The 14129-nt window shown below is 62.8% G+C and overlaps 1 protein-coding gene across 1 annotated transcript; it reads left to right on the forward strand.

The window, feature by feature from the left end:
* Window positions 1-335: 335 nt before the first annotated feature.
* Window positions 336-14129, forward strand: ATP6V0B (ATPase H+ transporting V0 subunit b). Its single transcript, XM_065409127.1, has 8 exons — window positions 336-462; window positions 8039-8087; window positions 9121-9204; window positions 9719-9796; window positions 10515-10584; window positions 11557-11608; window positions 13118-13308; window positions 13781-14129. Exons 1-8 carry the CDS (start codon window positions 396-398, stop codon window positions 13805-13807), a joined length of 618 nt encoding a protein of 205 aa, XP_065265199.1. The 5' UTR covers window positions 336-395; the 3' UTR covers window positions 13808-14129.

Here is a 14129-nt window from a genome sequence, read left to right on the forward strand (position 1 = left end):
ACTCACCGGCCTCCCCAGCACAAACCACGTGGACTCACCCGGGACTCGCTTCCAGGGCAAGGACAGCGCCAGCCAATGACGAGCCGGCATTGCCCCGTCTGCAAATCTCGCCCCCAGAGCCCGGAGCCAATCGCATCACGTTTCGGACTGAGGCTGCGGCCGCAGCCAATGGGAGGAGCCGGCACAGACATGCGGGGAGGAAGGAGCTGGCGCGGAGCACTCTGGGCTTTGTAGTTTGATCCCCTGGTACCGCCCGCCCTCCCCGGAGCCAATCGCCAGCCTCGCTCCGGTCACGTGCGGGAGGCCCGGCCCGCCCGGTCACATGGTGTGAGTCAGGTGACCTGCTCGCCTCCCGGCCGGTCCTTCCCCGCAGTCCGCGCTGAGGAGCCGCCGCCATGACCGGGCCGCTCCTGCTGTACACGGGCCTCGGCCTCGCCTTCTGGGCCACGCTGGCCGGCGTGGGTGAGCGGAGCGGCGCGGCGCGGGGCTCGCTTGGGGGGAGGGGTGTGGGCGGGGGGGCGGAGATGGTCATTTCGGGGAGGAGTGGACATGGAGGGGGTCAGTTGGGGGAGGGGGTCAGAGTTGGGGGTTAGTTGGGGGAGGGGTGGACATGGAGGGGGATGGGGGAGGTGCTCAGTTGGGGGAGGGGGTCAGAGTTGGGGGAGGGGTGGACATGGAGGGGGTCAGTTGGGGGAGGGGCTCGGGGTTGGGGGTTAGTTGGGGGAGGGGCTCAGAGTTGGGGGGTTGGGGGTTAGTTGGGGGAGGGGTGGACATGGAGAGGAGGGGGCCGGGGGGAGATGGTTAGTTGGGGGAGGGGTGGATATGGAGCGGGATGGGGTGGGGGTCAGAGTTGGGGGGAAGGGTAGGGGCTGTGGGGGCAGAGGCAGGAGTCCTGGTGCGTGAAGTCCCTTCTGTCTGGGTAGGGATCCGCCTCACACCCCTGCCCCAGGGCAGCGCCCTCTTGCCTTCGCTTGGCACCTCCTGGGGCAGGAGAGTTGCACAGGGCTGGCTCCAGGCAGGAGCGTAGGGCTTCTTGTTCCTGTCGCCCTTTACGCTGAGCCCAGGCCGGTGGCGACCCCCAGACTGTGGCAATGGGCCGGGGGACGCTGCCTCTCCTGCTGCGGGGTGCTCCCAATCTCCTCTTGTAGCACAGGCAGCTACGTTTGGGCCAGCTGCCTGGTGGGCTCTGAGCGTTCCTCCTGTCCGGTTTGGCTCTGGCTGCGGTGCGTGGGCTGAGCTGCAGTTTGTACCAGTGTGCTCGGCCCCTGGGCTGCGTTCCTTAGCTGGACATTCGCTTGCAAGTGTCTGCCGCGGTGGGGTAGAGCCGTCCAGTTCTTAGTGAGTCCAGAGGCCCCATCTGTCCCCTTTGGCAGCCCCTGCAAAGGCCAGGAATGAATGACCTCTGGAGCCTGAGCATGGCAGTGATGGGGGCTTTGGAAGGACCTGCAGTGGGGTTCTTCAGAACAGGGTTGAGAGGCATCAGTGGGAGGCTGCGGCAGGTCTGCGTCACTGCTGTCTGCTGGACAGGTCCTGCAGACGAGCTGGGGGGAGGCTGGACAGGTCCTGTGGGCCAGCGAGGGCCCAGGCTCCTTTCACTGCAAGGATTCTCCCGCTAAGACTTCCCTGGGGTAGGAGTCTCTCTCCCCTGCTGAGCCCGAAGGACTCTTGCACTAATATAGTTGTTCTTGGTGAGCCTCCCCCGGGAGTGTCTTCGGCTGGGTCTAGATAGTCACTTTTGGGGGGCATTTCACTTCAAGCCCTCGTGTTAAAGGGGACAGGTCTCCCAGTCAGAGCACAGAACTGGGAGCCAGGCCTCCTGGGGTCTGTTCCTGGCTCTCTGACCCACCCGGTGCCCTGCTTCACCTCTTCCCCATTGGGAAACGGGTGACGGGTGGTGTTGTGGGGGCTAGTCTGGGTCTATCAAGTGCGAGACAAGTTGTCATTTGGCTCAAAGGGGGAGGAGGGGCAGCAGCAGGACTGCAGGAAAACAGGCCCTGTGGCTTTCCGGATGGAGTAACCCAGCCTCTTCCAGGCTGAGAAGCTGGCTCTCCTTAGTAGTTGTCCGAATGATGTTGTTTTGAGTAGGTGCACGAGTTTCTCCAAGCTTTGGCTTGAAGCCGGTGGCGTAGCACTTCTGCAGCGCAATGGAGATGCCGCATGGAAGGGCAGCTCTCCGGCAGTGGGCTCAGACTGTCTGGTATCCTCGCGGTGACCATGGTTTTGAGGGTCAGAGCATCGCTGAGCACTGACAACTAGTCAGGCCTGTACTTTGATGGAGTTGCAGGTTAGCGCCTGCTCTCGTAGCCGAGTGAGGTGGGCACGAACAGCCTGGCTTCTCTCTGAGAGAAGACTCCAGACTCGGTGCTCAGACGAAGGGGCAACTGAATAACAAGGTGACAGTGCTGCTGGCTCAGTCAGGATCTCCCCAGAAGTCCCGTGGGCCTGCCCTGCTCTAATCCACCCCCTGCCGAAGTGAACCCATCGAGAGTCAGCTCAATGCAATCCATGAATCAGGCGGCTCTCGGAGACGTGCTGGATGCAACATCGTGACGTGGGCTTGCTGAGCCATCTGGGAACGGTTTCTAGTTGAGGCCGGGCATTGACTGCCCACGTCCTGTGCAATCCCAGCTCCAGTAAAGAGGAGGCCGGAACCAATCTGCGCCTTTGTTTCTGCATTCTTGGCTGGTCAGCGAAGTGCCAGAGAACCCACTGGGAATGCGCCAGGGCTCGCAGCCTGCAGTGACCCTCGCACCTGTGCCGTGCAGTCTGGGAGCTGGCACACAATGGAACCGGTGTCTGTCACCCGGCATGTTTTGTCAATAAACCCAGGGCCCAATATGTTCTGAGCCAGTGAGAAGGTGCTGTAGGAACCTGCTTTGGGTTTGGCCTTGTGCTAGTCAGTGGCAGCTGAGACTGGCTGGGCCTGGTGGCTGGGCCCTGGTCTGTGGAGCAGGAACTGCAGAACCCAAAACAGTAAATAGCCCCAGTGCAGACACGTCTGCCCTGGCGGAGACACTCAGGCCTCTGGGCACACGCGGGGGTGGGGAGAAGGGAAAGGGGCCCATGCGATGCACTGCCCCTTTGCAGGCCGTTCCTTGGGTGCCGTGCAGCTTGCTCAATTGGCCAGGGTGACTCGTTCCTTCCTCCTTTTGTGGCGGGGCTGCTGGGAACAGTTTTGCTTCCTCTCTTGGGTTCCTCACCCCGTGGCCACTGCAGCCGGAGCCTGGGGTGTTGAGTCACCCTCCCCCAGGTTGCACTGGGCCCCCACTTGGCATATTGTAGTCAGGATGGCTGTAACTGACCGGTGCGTGGTGACCCCAGTCTTTCAGCCCCTAGCGTGGGGAGAACACGAGCCACTGAGGCCCTGTGGCTATTGTGGGGGGTGTCTCCCATGGGCCCAGGATAGGTCCCTGGAGAGGCCTGCACTTTGTCCCAGATCACAGGCTGGGGACAGAGTTCTTACCAGCCAGTGAGGGCAGGAGTGGGCAGGGCCGGGGTGGTGGGTCCTGGGCATCGCAGACAGAAGCAACACCCAGCCGGCTGGTCTGGAGCAGGGCAGGGCTGGGCTAGACACCTCCCTTGCCCACCTTCCCAGCCCCAGCCCTTGCTGGCCAGAGGCTGGGAGGCAGGCAGAGTGTAGTGGGCTCTGAGCTGCTTTTAATGCAATTTGAGCACTGTCCGGTGAGGAGCCAGCACCACGTGAGCTGCCAACTCCCTGCTAACCCCAGTGATTCAGAGCCTAGAGCTGGGGGTCCCTGGGGGACTGGCTGTCTGGCAATGGTCGAACAGCCGGGCCGGGCCTGACTCCCCTGCACGCAGCCAGGACTGTCCCCTCAGCTGGAGCATTGACACTGCCCAGAGCAAGCGTCCCAGCCAGCCTGGTGGGTTAACTCTGGGCGAGTCCCTCCGGCTAGAGGCTGGCCACAGATGTGAGGGGCCAGGGCAGCCAGCCACCTTCCCTCAGGGCTTGTGGTTCCAATAGTCCCCCTAAGGCATCTGGGGGGGCCTGGGTGTCGTCCTCCATGCAGGCCACCCTGTGTGTTCTGACCCACGTGAGGTGGCTGAGTTAGCTGCCAGGTGACTCTCCACGAAGGTCTGCTCAGTGCACTGAGCGCTCGGTGCTTTAGAGACTGCCAGGACGCCAGCTCCCTGCCCCAAGGAGCCTGTGAGCGCCCGGCCTGCGAGGTGCCAGGCTGGCCTGCGTGCGGGGTGAGCGCTGGCTTGGCAGTAGCCATACAGCACTCGTGCCAAATCAGTGCCCGCACTAGGGGCTGGCACCGGCCGGACTGCACTGATCCCTCGACAGCTAGTTCAGTCGGCGCAGCTTGTTGGTGGACCAGGCCTAACCTGGGTTCAGCAGCGCATAGGTGGCTAGTGAGCAGGGGGAGGGGAGCTGGGCTGATGTGAGCCTGCTGATCCGTCCACTCCCTGCTGGGGCTGTGTTTATGGCAGTGACTATGGGGCGCAGGCCTGTGGTGAGCCTGTGAATTCTGCGGGGGCCGGCGAAGCCATGGATTCTGGCCTTGGCGTACGAGGGAAGGTATTTGATGTTTTGGAGGTGACTTGCCACACTCTCTTCCTCCGTGTTCCCTTCTAACCCTGCTTTGCTGAAGGTGTGATTGACATGCTGCATACACCATGCAGCCATCCAGCCTCCGCTCTGTTACCCGCCCCGTGTATCTGGTGTGATGCCAGGACTGGAACGGCTGCCTTCAGTTATCTGCTCCTTGGAGCAGGGGCGCGGCCTCCTCTGTGCCTGGGATGCAGCCTGTATGGTTCTGGGGCTGTATAAATAATGCATGTCTTCTCCATTCTGCAGCTCGATTTTCCAGCCTGCGCTTCCTAGTGCCCCTTGGAAAGCGTGGAGGAGATGTGCTGTTAGTGAGGGGAGACTTCTCACAACCAGTGGCCAAGGAAGGGCTGGAAACCGTTCTGAGTCAGATGTTCCCGCACTGGAGGGGGGGTTAAGTGCATGTGAATTTCAAACTCTGTAAAGGAGGGAGCTGGATTGGATGGAGCTGGGCCCTGCTGCTGGCCCTTCATTGTGCTTGTTTGAGGCCTGGGTTCTCGGCTGGGACCTGACAGATGAGTTGTTGGCCTTTTCCTCCTGCAGGCAGAAATTGGTTACTGCTTCAGCCTCTGCGCAGCACGCTGTGTTTCAGAGCCTCTCCTGCTCTGGGCACCGGTCAAGCTGGCCCCGACTGGGGAGCGTTTGGACTCCCTGGCGGAGTGCTCAGTACTCATGGCTTCGGAGCTACTTATCTTCAAAACGCAGCGTTTGTACCTGTGGGGTGAGGCGTCCCCCTCCCTGGCCAGCCATAGAACTCTGCGCCGCTTCCACTGTTGTATCAAGCTTCTGGCCCCGCTGCGGCGTCACCAGTGCCTGCCACTGCTCAGTGGGCGCAGAGGGAGATTGGCGTGGCACTGGGCAGTTCCCTGCTGCTACGGGGAGACCTGGGGGCAGTCAGGAAACTGACTCAAGGCTTGTTAATTTCTTGCTGCTATTGCTTGGGCAGGCTCTGAGCAGCAACTGGCCTTGAATCTGAGCGGTGGCTGGTCTCTCCCCTATCCCCTCTGGCTGGCTGGGGAGTGGGACGCTTTCAGGTCCTGGTTTGGGGGTCGGGGGAGTTAAGCTATTTATTTAGGAAGTTTTACGAGTCCCTGCCATGTAAACCTCAGAAACCAACCAATCATCCTCACAACAGTGTGAGTTTGTTTAAAGAGACCGTGTAAAGGATTTAGTCACCAGCTCTCGGTGGTGTGGCCATGTTGGTGAGCTTCGGTGCAATGCCCGCGCCACGTGGGTTCTAGTGATTGTATGACAGCTGATTGCAAGCGCTTAACAGGGGAGCAGGCCCCGCGCTGTGTGGTTTTCATGGGGAGGGGTTTCTAGGCCTAGTGTCTCTAGCAGGGCTTGTGCCTGGCAGCTGCTGTGAGTGCGAGGGAGCGCCGTAGTCTGGAAATCAGGAGATTAATTCTGGGGGGAAGAGGCCAAGTGCTGGGGCACCAGAAATACCTTTACAAGCAAGACTGTCCTGGGAAGGAGGGGGCTGAGTCCCCTCCGCCAGCCACTGAAATGGGAGAAATGGCCCCAGGCTAGCGGGGAGCCAGTTTCAGTTAGACCCCCCTTCCCCTTTACGATGGGCACTGGGGCGCTGCTGGGGGTGCCCAGGGATGTGCAGAACAGGGTGTGGGGGCCTTTCCTAGCCCGCCTGCCTAAGCTGGGCTCCTTGCAGCTCTCGGCATCTCCGTAATGGGCTGCTAGTGGGGGTGAGTCTCACGCCCACCAGAGTGTGGCCTCCTGCCCCAGCATGTCCCCTGCAGCTCCCTCCCCAGTCCCCACAGTGCTGGGCCCCCTGCGCTGTTGGAGCAAGGAGAGAGGTGTTTTTCAGGAGTCATGGAAGAGAACAAGCCATGGGTTGGAAGGTGAGGTGATGGGCAGATCCCACGCGGCCTCAAGCTGCAGCAACCTCCACGGCTCCTGCAGGGCCCGGATCTCTGCCAGGGCGAGGGCCAGTGTCCCAGGCTAACGGCCCAGGGAGCCCCGCAGGGTCGTACCCACCTGTGGACTGGAGGGGCAGGGGTGCAGCACACCTGTGTGCATGGCTGGGCCAAGTGACGCTGTGGCCAAGAGCACCAGAGACACTCTGCCCTTGGTGTCGGATCCCCCACCTGTTGGTGCCTCACCGCAGGGGACCGTAAGTCCACAGCCAGCTACACGTCCTCACGGGAACACAATCCTCCTAGAATCCACTCCTAGGCCAGCAGGGGCTCAGCCAACCCTGGGATCCTCCTCAGCAAAGGGGCCGGTGGGTGCGCTGGTGCTGGCACATGCTCCTCCATCCTGCTCAGGCTGCTCCAGCTCATTTCTGGGTTTGGGGGCACTATGGCCTAGTGCAGTGATTCTCAACCCGCGGGCCACGTGCGGCCCAATCAGCTCTCAGCTGCGCCCATGTGACACCCTCAGGGCCATACAGGTAGTGTCTATATGGTGTGGATGGGGCCCACATAACACAGAGAGCTGCATATGCGGCCCACAGTGGTAACTAGGTTGGGCACAGTGGTCTAGTGGTTAGAGCACGGCTCTGGGTGCCAGGAAGGGCAGAGTTCTAGTCCCGGTCGCTGCTCGGCCCCTGCTTCATATCCTGCCAGCACCGCTGCTGTGGCATCCTCAGCCAGCACCTGCCAACGCTCCTAAGCCAGCAGCCGTTCCCCCGCAGGGCTCTCAGACCTAGTGCCCCAGGAGCGGGCAGCCCAGACCCATCCCGGATTGCTGTGCCCAGCCAAGTGCAGACTGTCCGCCCCGTGACTCGTGCTGGCGCTGACACATGGGTGTGGTCGCAGGCTCAGGGTGACGGGACAGCATGTGAGGATCAGTAAAGGAGCCCGGGCTCTGCACTGCGGAAGGAATGAGCCAGCCATGCCGAGTGCTCACGCGCACTCCCTGAGGGGCAGGGCGCTGGGGGAGCCGGGCAGACCCCGCTGGGCCCCAAGGGCTGCCTTGCCCTGGCTGGCGAGCGACCTCATCTGTACCTTCAGGGCCAGATTGGCGCCCGTGGCCCAGCTGGAATGGGGTGGTTGTCTCTCACCGCTGACCCTGCTTTGTGGGTGGAGGAGCGGCCAGATACCACAGTGATGGGCGCAGTAGCAGCACGTGCAGGATCTGTCTCCAGTCAGCGTTGGTGCGACACCCCCTATGTGTGCGAATGAGGTGGTCGTCAGGCTGGACCGTGGCTGCTTTCAGCGTATGTGGCGGGAATCACCGGGACAGCTGCTGGCGGGCGCCCTGGGCGTGGGGAAGCCACAGGGAATCCGTCCCACCCTAAGCTCCCCAGAGCAGGGCTCCCCGTCTGTCTGGAGGGCCGTGCCCTAGAGTGCTGCCTGGCCCGGGGCTTCCTGGTGCCCTTCTGTCCACTGGCAGCCAGGCTGCTCGGTTGGTGTGGGTGGCTCACAGCAGCCGGGCTGGGCAGGGTGGGAGCAGCTAGGCCAGGCTGGGGCTCGGGCTGACTGAAGGTTTCCCTCTTGCTCTTCTTTTCAGGTATCTGCTACACGATATTTGACCTGGGCTTCCGTTTCGATGTGGCCTGGTAAGATGGCTCTCAAGTGCCGACCCTGCGGCTGGGCGCCCTGCCCGGGGCTAGGCGGGTGCTTAGACGGGCAGGTTCCAGCGAGCAGGGCTTCCCACTGAGAGCGATAGCTGGCAGAGGTGACCAGAAAGCAGCACCTGCTCTGTCACGTTGGCCAGCAGTCGTCCTCGGCCCGGGCAGTGTAAGGGCCAGGGGCGTGCAGGGAGAACGTGCGGCTGCGCGGAGAGACTGTACCTCCGACAGCAGAGACCCAGAACCTTCATCGCTCCCCTGGCGTAGGAGCCGCTCCTCTCTCTGTCTCCCATGGCTCGGAGCCCGCTCGGTGCTGGCGTGGACTGAGGGCATGCTGCACCCGGCTGGCCCAGCGCCCTGCTCACTCCCGCTGTGCACTGTCCCGTTCCACTGCTGGATCCTGCCACAGGGCGCCGGGCTGCAGCTCTGCTCCCCTCCCCATTGCAACCAGGAAAGCCTGCACCCTGCCCTCAGCGTCCAGTCGCGCTCTGCTGCCCCTGCCCTGCCCCTTCCTGTGCTCTCTGCCAGCTGCCTGTGGCGCTGATTGCTGGCAGGCACTATCCAGATTGCCCTGGGCTGGGCTGGCTGATTCCCCCAGCAGCCGGCCCTACGCCTTCCTCCTCCAAGGGCAATGGGGACAGGGCTTTCAAGTGTTCTCCTGCCTGGCCTGGGCTGCGCCGCAGGAGGAGTCTGCCCGGTCACGTCAGGGCTCTGGGGGGTGACGGCTGGGGATGAGGCGTGGCTGGGTCTGCTTGGGGGGCAGCGTCGGGCTGGTCTCTTACCGAGCTCATGGCTCTGCCACGTGCTGGGGAAGGACAGGTGGGCCCTGTGCTGGAGCCCCCAGGAGCTGTGTGCGCACGTGAGGGTGGCCATTGCACTGGGGGGGGCCGCACAGCAGGCAGCCGTCTCGCCTGCTGCCCTCCTCCCGTGGAAGGGAGGCGCTGGCCGTCGGCCCCTGGAGTGCTGGGGCGGGCGGGGCCGGCCCTGACTCTGCACTAACGAGGTTCCCTTCTGCCTCTAGGTTCTTAACGGAAACCTCCCCCTTCATGTGGTCCAACCTGGGCATCGGCCTGGCCATCTCGCTGTCCGTGGTGGGCGCAGCCTGGTGAGATGGGTCCCATTGTCCGGGGCTGCTGGTCCCGTGGGGTTTGCTGAGGCTCCTGCTGGGGGACCGGGGAGATGTGCCCCGGGGGGGGTGGGGGGTGCTGCCATGCCTGAGTCAGCCCCTCGGCTGCTGCCTGGCTCCAACATCTCAGCAGGGCACCTTGGGTCTGGGGCAGCTCCTGCTGACGGCTCTGGAGAGCTGCCGGGGATGCTGGTGGCCTGGGAGATGCCAGGCTGGTCTCCGTGGGTTCTGTGCCAGCGAGTCCCGGTCGGGCTGGCAACTGCCCTGTGTCCCTGGGTGCCATTGCTTTTCCCAGCCCGTCTCACCGTGTGCGCCTGGGGTGTGAGCGGGACAAGCTGGGCATTCAGCTCCCGCTGAGCTTGCTGCGAGCTCTCTCCGGTCGGCGCTCGGCTCTGCCCCAGGGAGGCACCATCTCCTCGTTGGCAGCTGCTAGCTCTCCGTTCAGGCAGGCGCCCGCCCAGGGCTCCCTCACTGACTGCCCTGTCTCTCGCAGGGGGATCTACATCACTGGCTCCAGCATCATCGGCGGGGGAGTGAAGGCCCCCAGGATTAAAACAAAGAACCTGGTCAGGTAAGGACAGCTGGTCCCCAGTGTGGTGCTCCGGGACAGAACCTGGCACCTGGGGGGACAGCGCCCCAGGGAGCTAGTCAGCGATTCACCGGAGCTGCTCACGCTTCCCCAGCACACTGGCCCCTCTGGGCTGTGCGGTAGAGTGCTGAGCCCCTTGGTCTGGGGCTGGGATCCCAGCCCTGCTAGGGGTCAGGCCGGGTCACTGTGCAGCTGCTGGGTCCTGTCCCCACAGCCCGCCCCCTGCTCCGGCGGGCGGGGGCACCAGCCAGTCCAGATCTGAAGGAAACCGCTTCTGCCTGGGCCTCTGGGCTCCTCGCCCTCGGACTGGAAATGTGAAACATCCTGAAGCACCAGTGCATGCTGGGAAAGGCAGTGCTTCCTGTCCCTGGCTGGCTGCAGGCCCCCAGGGGCTATGGGGCGGTGCAGTGGCCTGCATGGGGGTGTGGGGGCTGAGTTAGCTGTGTGGGGTATGAGGCCTCCCACCCTTGTGTCTGCCTGTTGGATGCTTCCCATCTGTGCTGGGGTGGCGAAGGGCCAGCGCCGCCCCCCGCTGGAGCGTCTCCGCAGCGGGGCCGGGGGGCTTAGCAGGGGGAGATGCACTGGGTGGTGTCAGCATGGGGGAGACGCCTCGTCTGTCAGCACGACAGGCAGTTGTGGGGGGCAGAGGCTGGGCTGTGGGTCTCTGGCTCCAGTTGCTAACGCTGCCCCTCATCCACAGCATCATCTTCTGTGAGGCCGTTGCCATCTACGGGATCATCATGGCGATCGTCATCAGCAACATGGCTGAGGTGCCTGGGGGCGGGGGGGGAGGGGGCACCCCCCAGGCAGCCCCTGGAGCTCTGCACTGTCTCCCCTGACACGTCCGTACCGGGGGGGGGAGGGACATAGCCAAGGCTCAGGGTCTCTTCACTGCTTCCCTCAAATATCGCTGGGCAGAGCAGCAAACCCAGCGCAGGCGCCTGGCGGGGGGATCCTCTTCCACATGGGGTGTCCCTGGCTCCCCTGGCCTGCGGTCCTGGCTCTAAGGGGCCTGTACCAGCTGAGGCAGGGCCAGGAGCCCGGGGAGCGGGTGGCAGTGGGCAGAGCCTGGCGCCCTGCAGGGCTGGGTGCTGGGTGCCCACGGGGCGTTCCTTGGCTGGGATAACGGGTGCGTGGGTTCAGGTTCAGAAGCCACTGTGGCATGGAGGAGTTGAGCTGGGCTTCAGGAGGGGAGATGGCAGGGCTCTGGTAAAACCCTGTTAGTCCAGCCTAACCCAGGCAAGGGGCGGTGCCTGAGCTCACAGCCGGAGCAGGCCTGGCCCTCTCGGGGAGGGTTGTGGCTCCATTGTCCAGAGCAGGGCAGGACTTGCCCCGGGTCCCACTGTGACTTGAATCAGACGTGGCTGTGAGTCCCAGCCCATCTCCGAGGCAGAGCCGTTTCTCCCTAGCCCGCCCGTCACGCTGGGGAGCCGGGTGCGTTTGTCCGATGCGGCCCAGGGGGTGCGGCTTGGGCAGGGCAGCGCAACAGCAGGGTCCCAACCTGCGGGCGACGCCTTAACAGGCGTGTCTTGCCGCCATATGCCCGCTCAGACAGACACAGATGCTGGTTCTGTGCGGGGCAATCTCCCTCTGCCCCGGTGTGGAGCGGGGAGGGGCCTGTGGAGCAGGGAGCTAAGACCCAGGACTGGGACTCTGGGGGTCTGGCCCGTCCCCATGGCAGGGAGCTCTGGCCAGGCTGCTGTACCCCTGCCGCTAACCCTGCGCCGTGTGTCGTCTTCCAGCCTTTCAGCGGCACCACCCCAGAGACCATCGGCGCCAAGAACTACCACGCAGGTAAGCTGTGCCCTGCCCCGTGTCGAGGGGCCTGTGGGGCTAGCGGGCTCTGCCCTGTGTGGAGGGAGGCTCCTGCACCCCGGCCCCATGCCAGTGCCCGTTCTCGCTGCACGCTCCAGCATACTGTTCCCCTAAGGTGTGCACAGTGGTCCTTGTTTGCTCCCCCAGTGAGCGACGGGCCCCTGTGTGTGCAGTGCAGCCCTTCCTGGGATGCTTGGCGGCAACCGGACCCCTGTGAGAGCAGCTGTGAGCCCTGTCTGGGCCCTGCCCTAGGAGCTGCACCTCTCCTCTGGGGCAGGCACGGCTGGGGAGCACTGGCCTGTCCCACTTCCGCCCCTGCAGGCCCAGCTGGTCAGAAGGGCCGCCCGCCTCGCCTAGCATTGGGAGCAGGGTGGCTGGCTGGATAGTGTTGTAGTTAAAGTACTGCACAGGATCTTTCCAGAGGGAGTAAGGCAAAGCCCCACATTTATTAGTAATACATGTATCAATCCACACTATAGCATACATGTATTACCCATAAATGTGGGACTTTGCCTTATTCCCCCTGAAAAGATCCTGTGCAGCACTTTAACTACAACCGTTCGGTGGAGACTTGCGAAAGGGGGAAAGGTATCACGAGCATTTATTGAGTAATGAAACAAACTTTGAGAAGTATGGAAAAGTGATCGTAAACCTTGAAAAGTATTAAGAAGTGATTGATCATTAAAGTATGCACACCCCTGGTGGTAGAAGGCCGGGTAAAGAGAGGAGGAGAAGTAGCTTTCTCGCTCCAAGAAAAGAGGTATTGGTAAATAAGAGTAAAGAGATAAGCATTGCTATTTTAGTCCCCATAGGAGGTCGGGTATACTAGAAAATGTTTAAACGTAAGCAGTCTTTTAAGAAGGCTCCCAGAGAGGAGACTGAGAAATTGGCATTTGTAAAAGATGTGACCCCTTGTACCACACAGCCCCTGGGGCCCTTCCTGAGCCTGCCAGGAGAGCGCCCTGTGCCCTCCCAATCTCCACCCTACTGGGCACCTGCAGCCGGGCTCTGGACCCAGGGCGGCTGCCACAGGGCAGGAAAATGTTGCTTCCTCTCAGACGCTCCTATGTGGCCATAGATGGGGGACCAGTCTCTGGGGGCATCTTCCTAGGTAGCTGGGGTCTGGGTTCGCTACCTCTGCTTCCCTTGCCCCAAAGGCACAGTGTCACCTGCTCTTGGTGCGTGGCGGCGATTTGAGCTCACCTTGGCACTGCAGGCGCAGATCTGTGGCCGGCTGAGCGCACAGGGCCCTGCCTGGCAAAGGCACTTCAGGGAAATGGCTGGAATTTGGCAGCCTTGGTTTGTCCTCTTCATATTCTGCTCTGTCCCCTTAACTCTGCCCCTGGCAGCTCCTAAGAGTTTCCCAGCCTGGGCCAGCGCCCGGAGTGCCCCAGCGGGCTCTCACAGGAGGAGGCCAAGCCCCTGTGCAAGCCAGGCCTTGGCCTGGGGCCTGCTGCATCTCACCGCTCCCTGCCCCATCCCTTCCAGGTTTCTCCATGTTTGGGGCTGGTCTGACCGTGGGCCTCTCCAACCTGTTCTGCGGGGTGTGCGTGGGCATTGTGGGCAGCGGGGCTGCGCTGGCCGATGCCCAGAACGCCAGCCTCTTCGTCAAGATCCTGATCGTGGAGATCTTCGGCAGCGCCATCGGGCTCTTCGGGGTCATAGTCGCCATCCTGCAGGTACCGGCTCCTGCCCCGCTGGGCCCAGCGTGCTCCTGGGGCCCCAAGCCCCACATCAGCCCCAGGCGTGGGCTGCCCAGCTCATCAGACAGGCCTAGGTGTCTGCAGGGCCTCAGTGCCCCAAGGGGGGTGATGGGAGGGGTGCAGCCACTGCTCTCTGGTGAACAGAGAAGCCCACCCAGGGGACACGGGCGGGGGAATGATGCAGTGGCTCCATGTGATAGCACCATCTGGCCTGGCTGCTGGAACCCATCTTGGCAGTGCCAGGCCCCCCCCAGCAGCCACAGGGAATGGTTTGACTGGGCACCGGAATTGGAGCAGTTTGTGCCCAGGGCTGATCGGGGAGGAGCGGCCTGTGGGTCCTGCAGCTTCAGCCAGGCTGCCTGATCAGGGCAGTTGGGGGGCGCTTGGCAGGGTGTGCTCCTGGGAGGGGCTCAGGGCGTGCTCTGACCTGTCTCCTTTCTCTCTGCAGACATCTAAAGTAAAAATGGGGGACTGAGCCCCTGCCCGTTCCAGCCTGGCCCCCTGCGGGCGCGACTGTACATATTTATTTAATGTTTCTATTTCCTGATCGGGGGGCGTCGCTTCGCCGCGTCGGGAGCGGGAGCCCAGGTGTATAGAACCGTCCCTGTTGATCCGCTGCCTGCTGGCCCCATGGAAGAAATAATCATCTGTGTGTGAATTCGGCTCCCTCCTGCCGGCCCAGCCAGCCGGGGGGGCGGGGTTGGGGGGGTTGCTGCCTGAGTGTTCCCGGTGTGTGTACAAATCAATTGACCAGTGTAAGTCAGTGTCACGTGAAATAAACATGGTTCCTGTCCCTG

Source organism: Emys orbicularis, chromosome 8 (genome assembly GCF_028017835.1).
Source record: "Emys orbicularis isolate rEmyOrb1 chromosome 8, rEmyOrb1.hap1, whole genome shotgun sequence".
In the NCBI taxonomy this organism is placed as follows: domain Eukaryota; kingdom Metazoa; phylum Chordata; order Testudines; family Emydidae; genus Emys; species Emys orbicularis.

Coding starts and splice junctions, on each gene's coding strand:
- ATP6V0B (XM_065409127.1), top strand. CDS start 396: ATGACCGGGCCGCTCCTGCTGTACACGGGCCTCGGCCTCGCCTTCTGG. Junction 8,088..9,120: donor TTCCGTTTCGATGTGGCCTG/GTAAGATGGCTC, acceptor TTCTGCCTCTAG/GTTCTTAACGGAAACCTCCC. Junction 10,585..11,556: donor TCATCAGCAACATGGCTGAG/GTGCCTGGGGGC, acceptor GTCGTCTTCCAG/CCTTTCAGCGGCACCACCCC.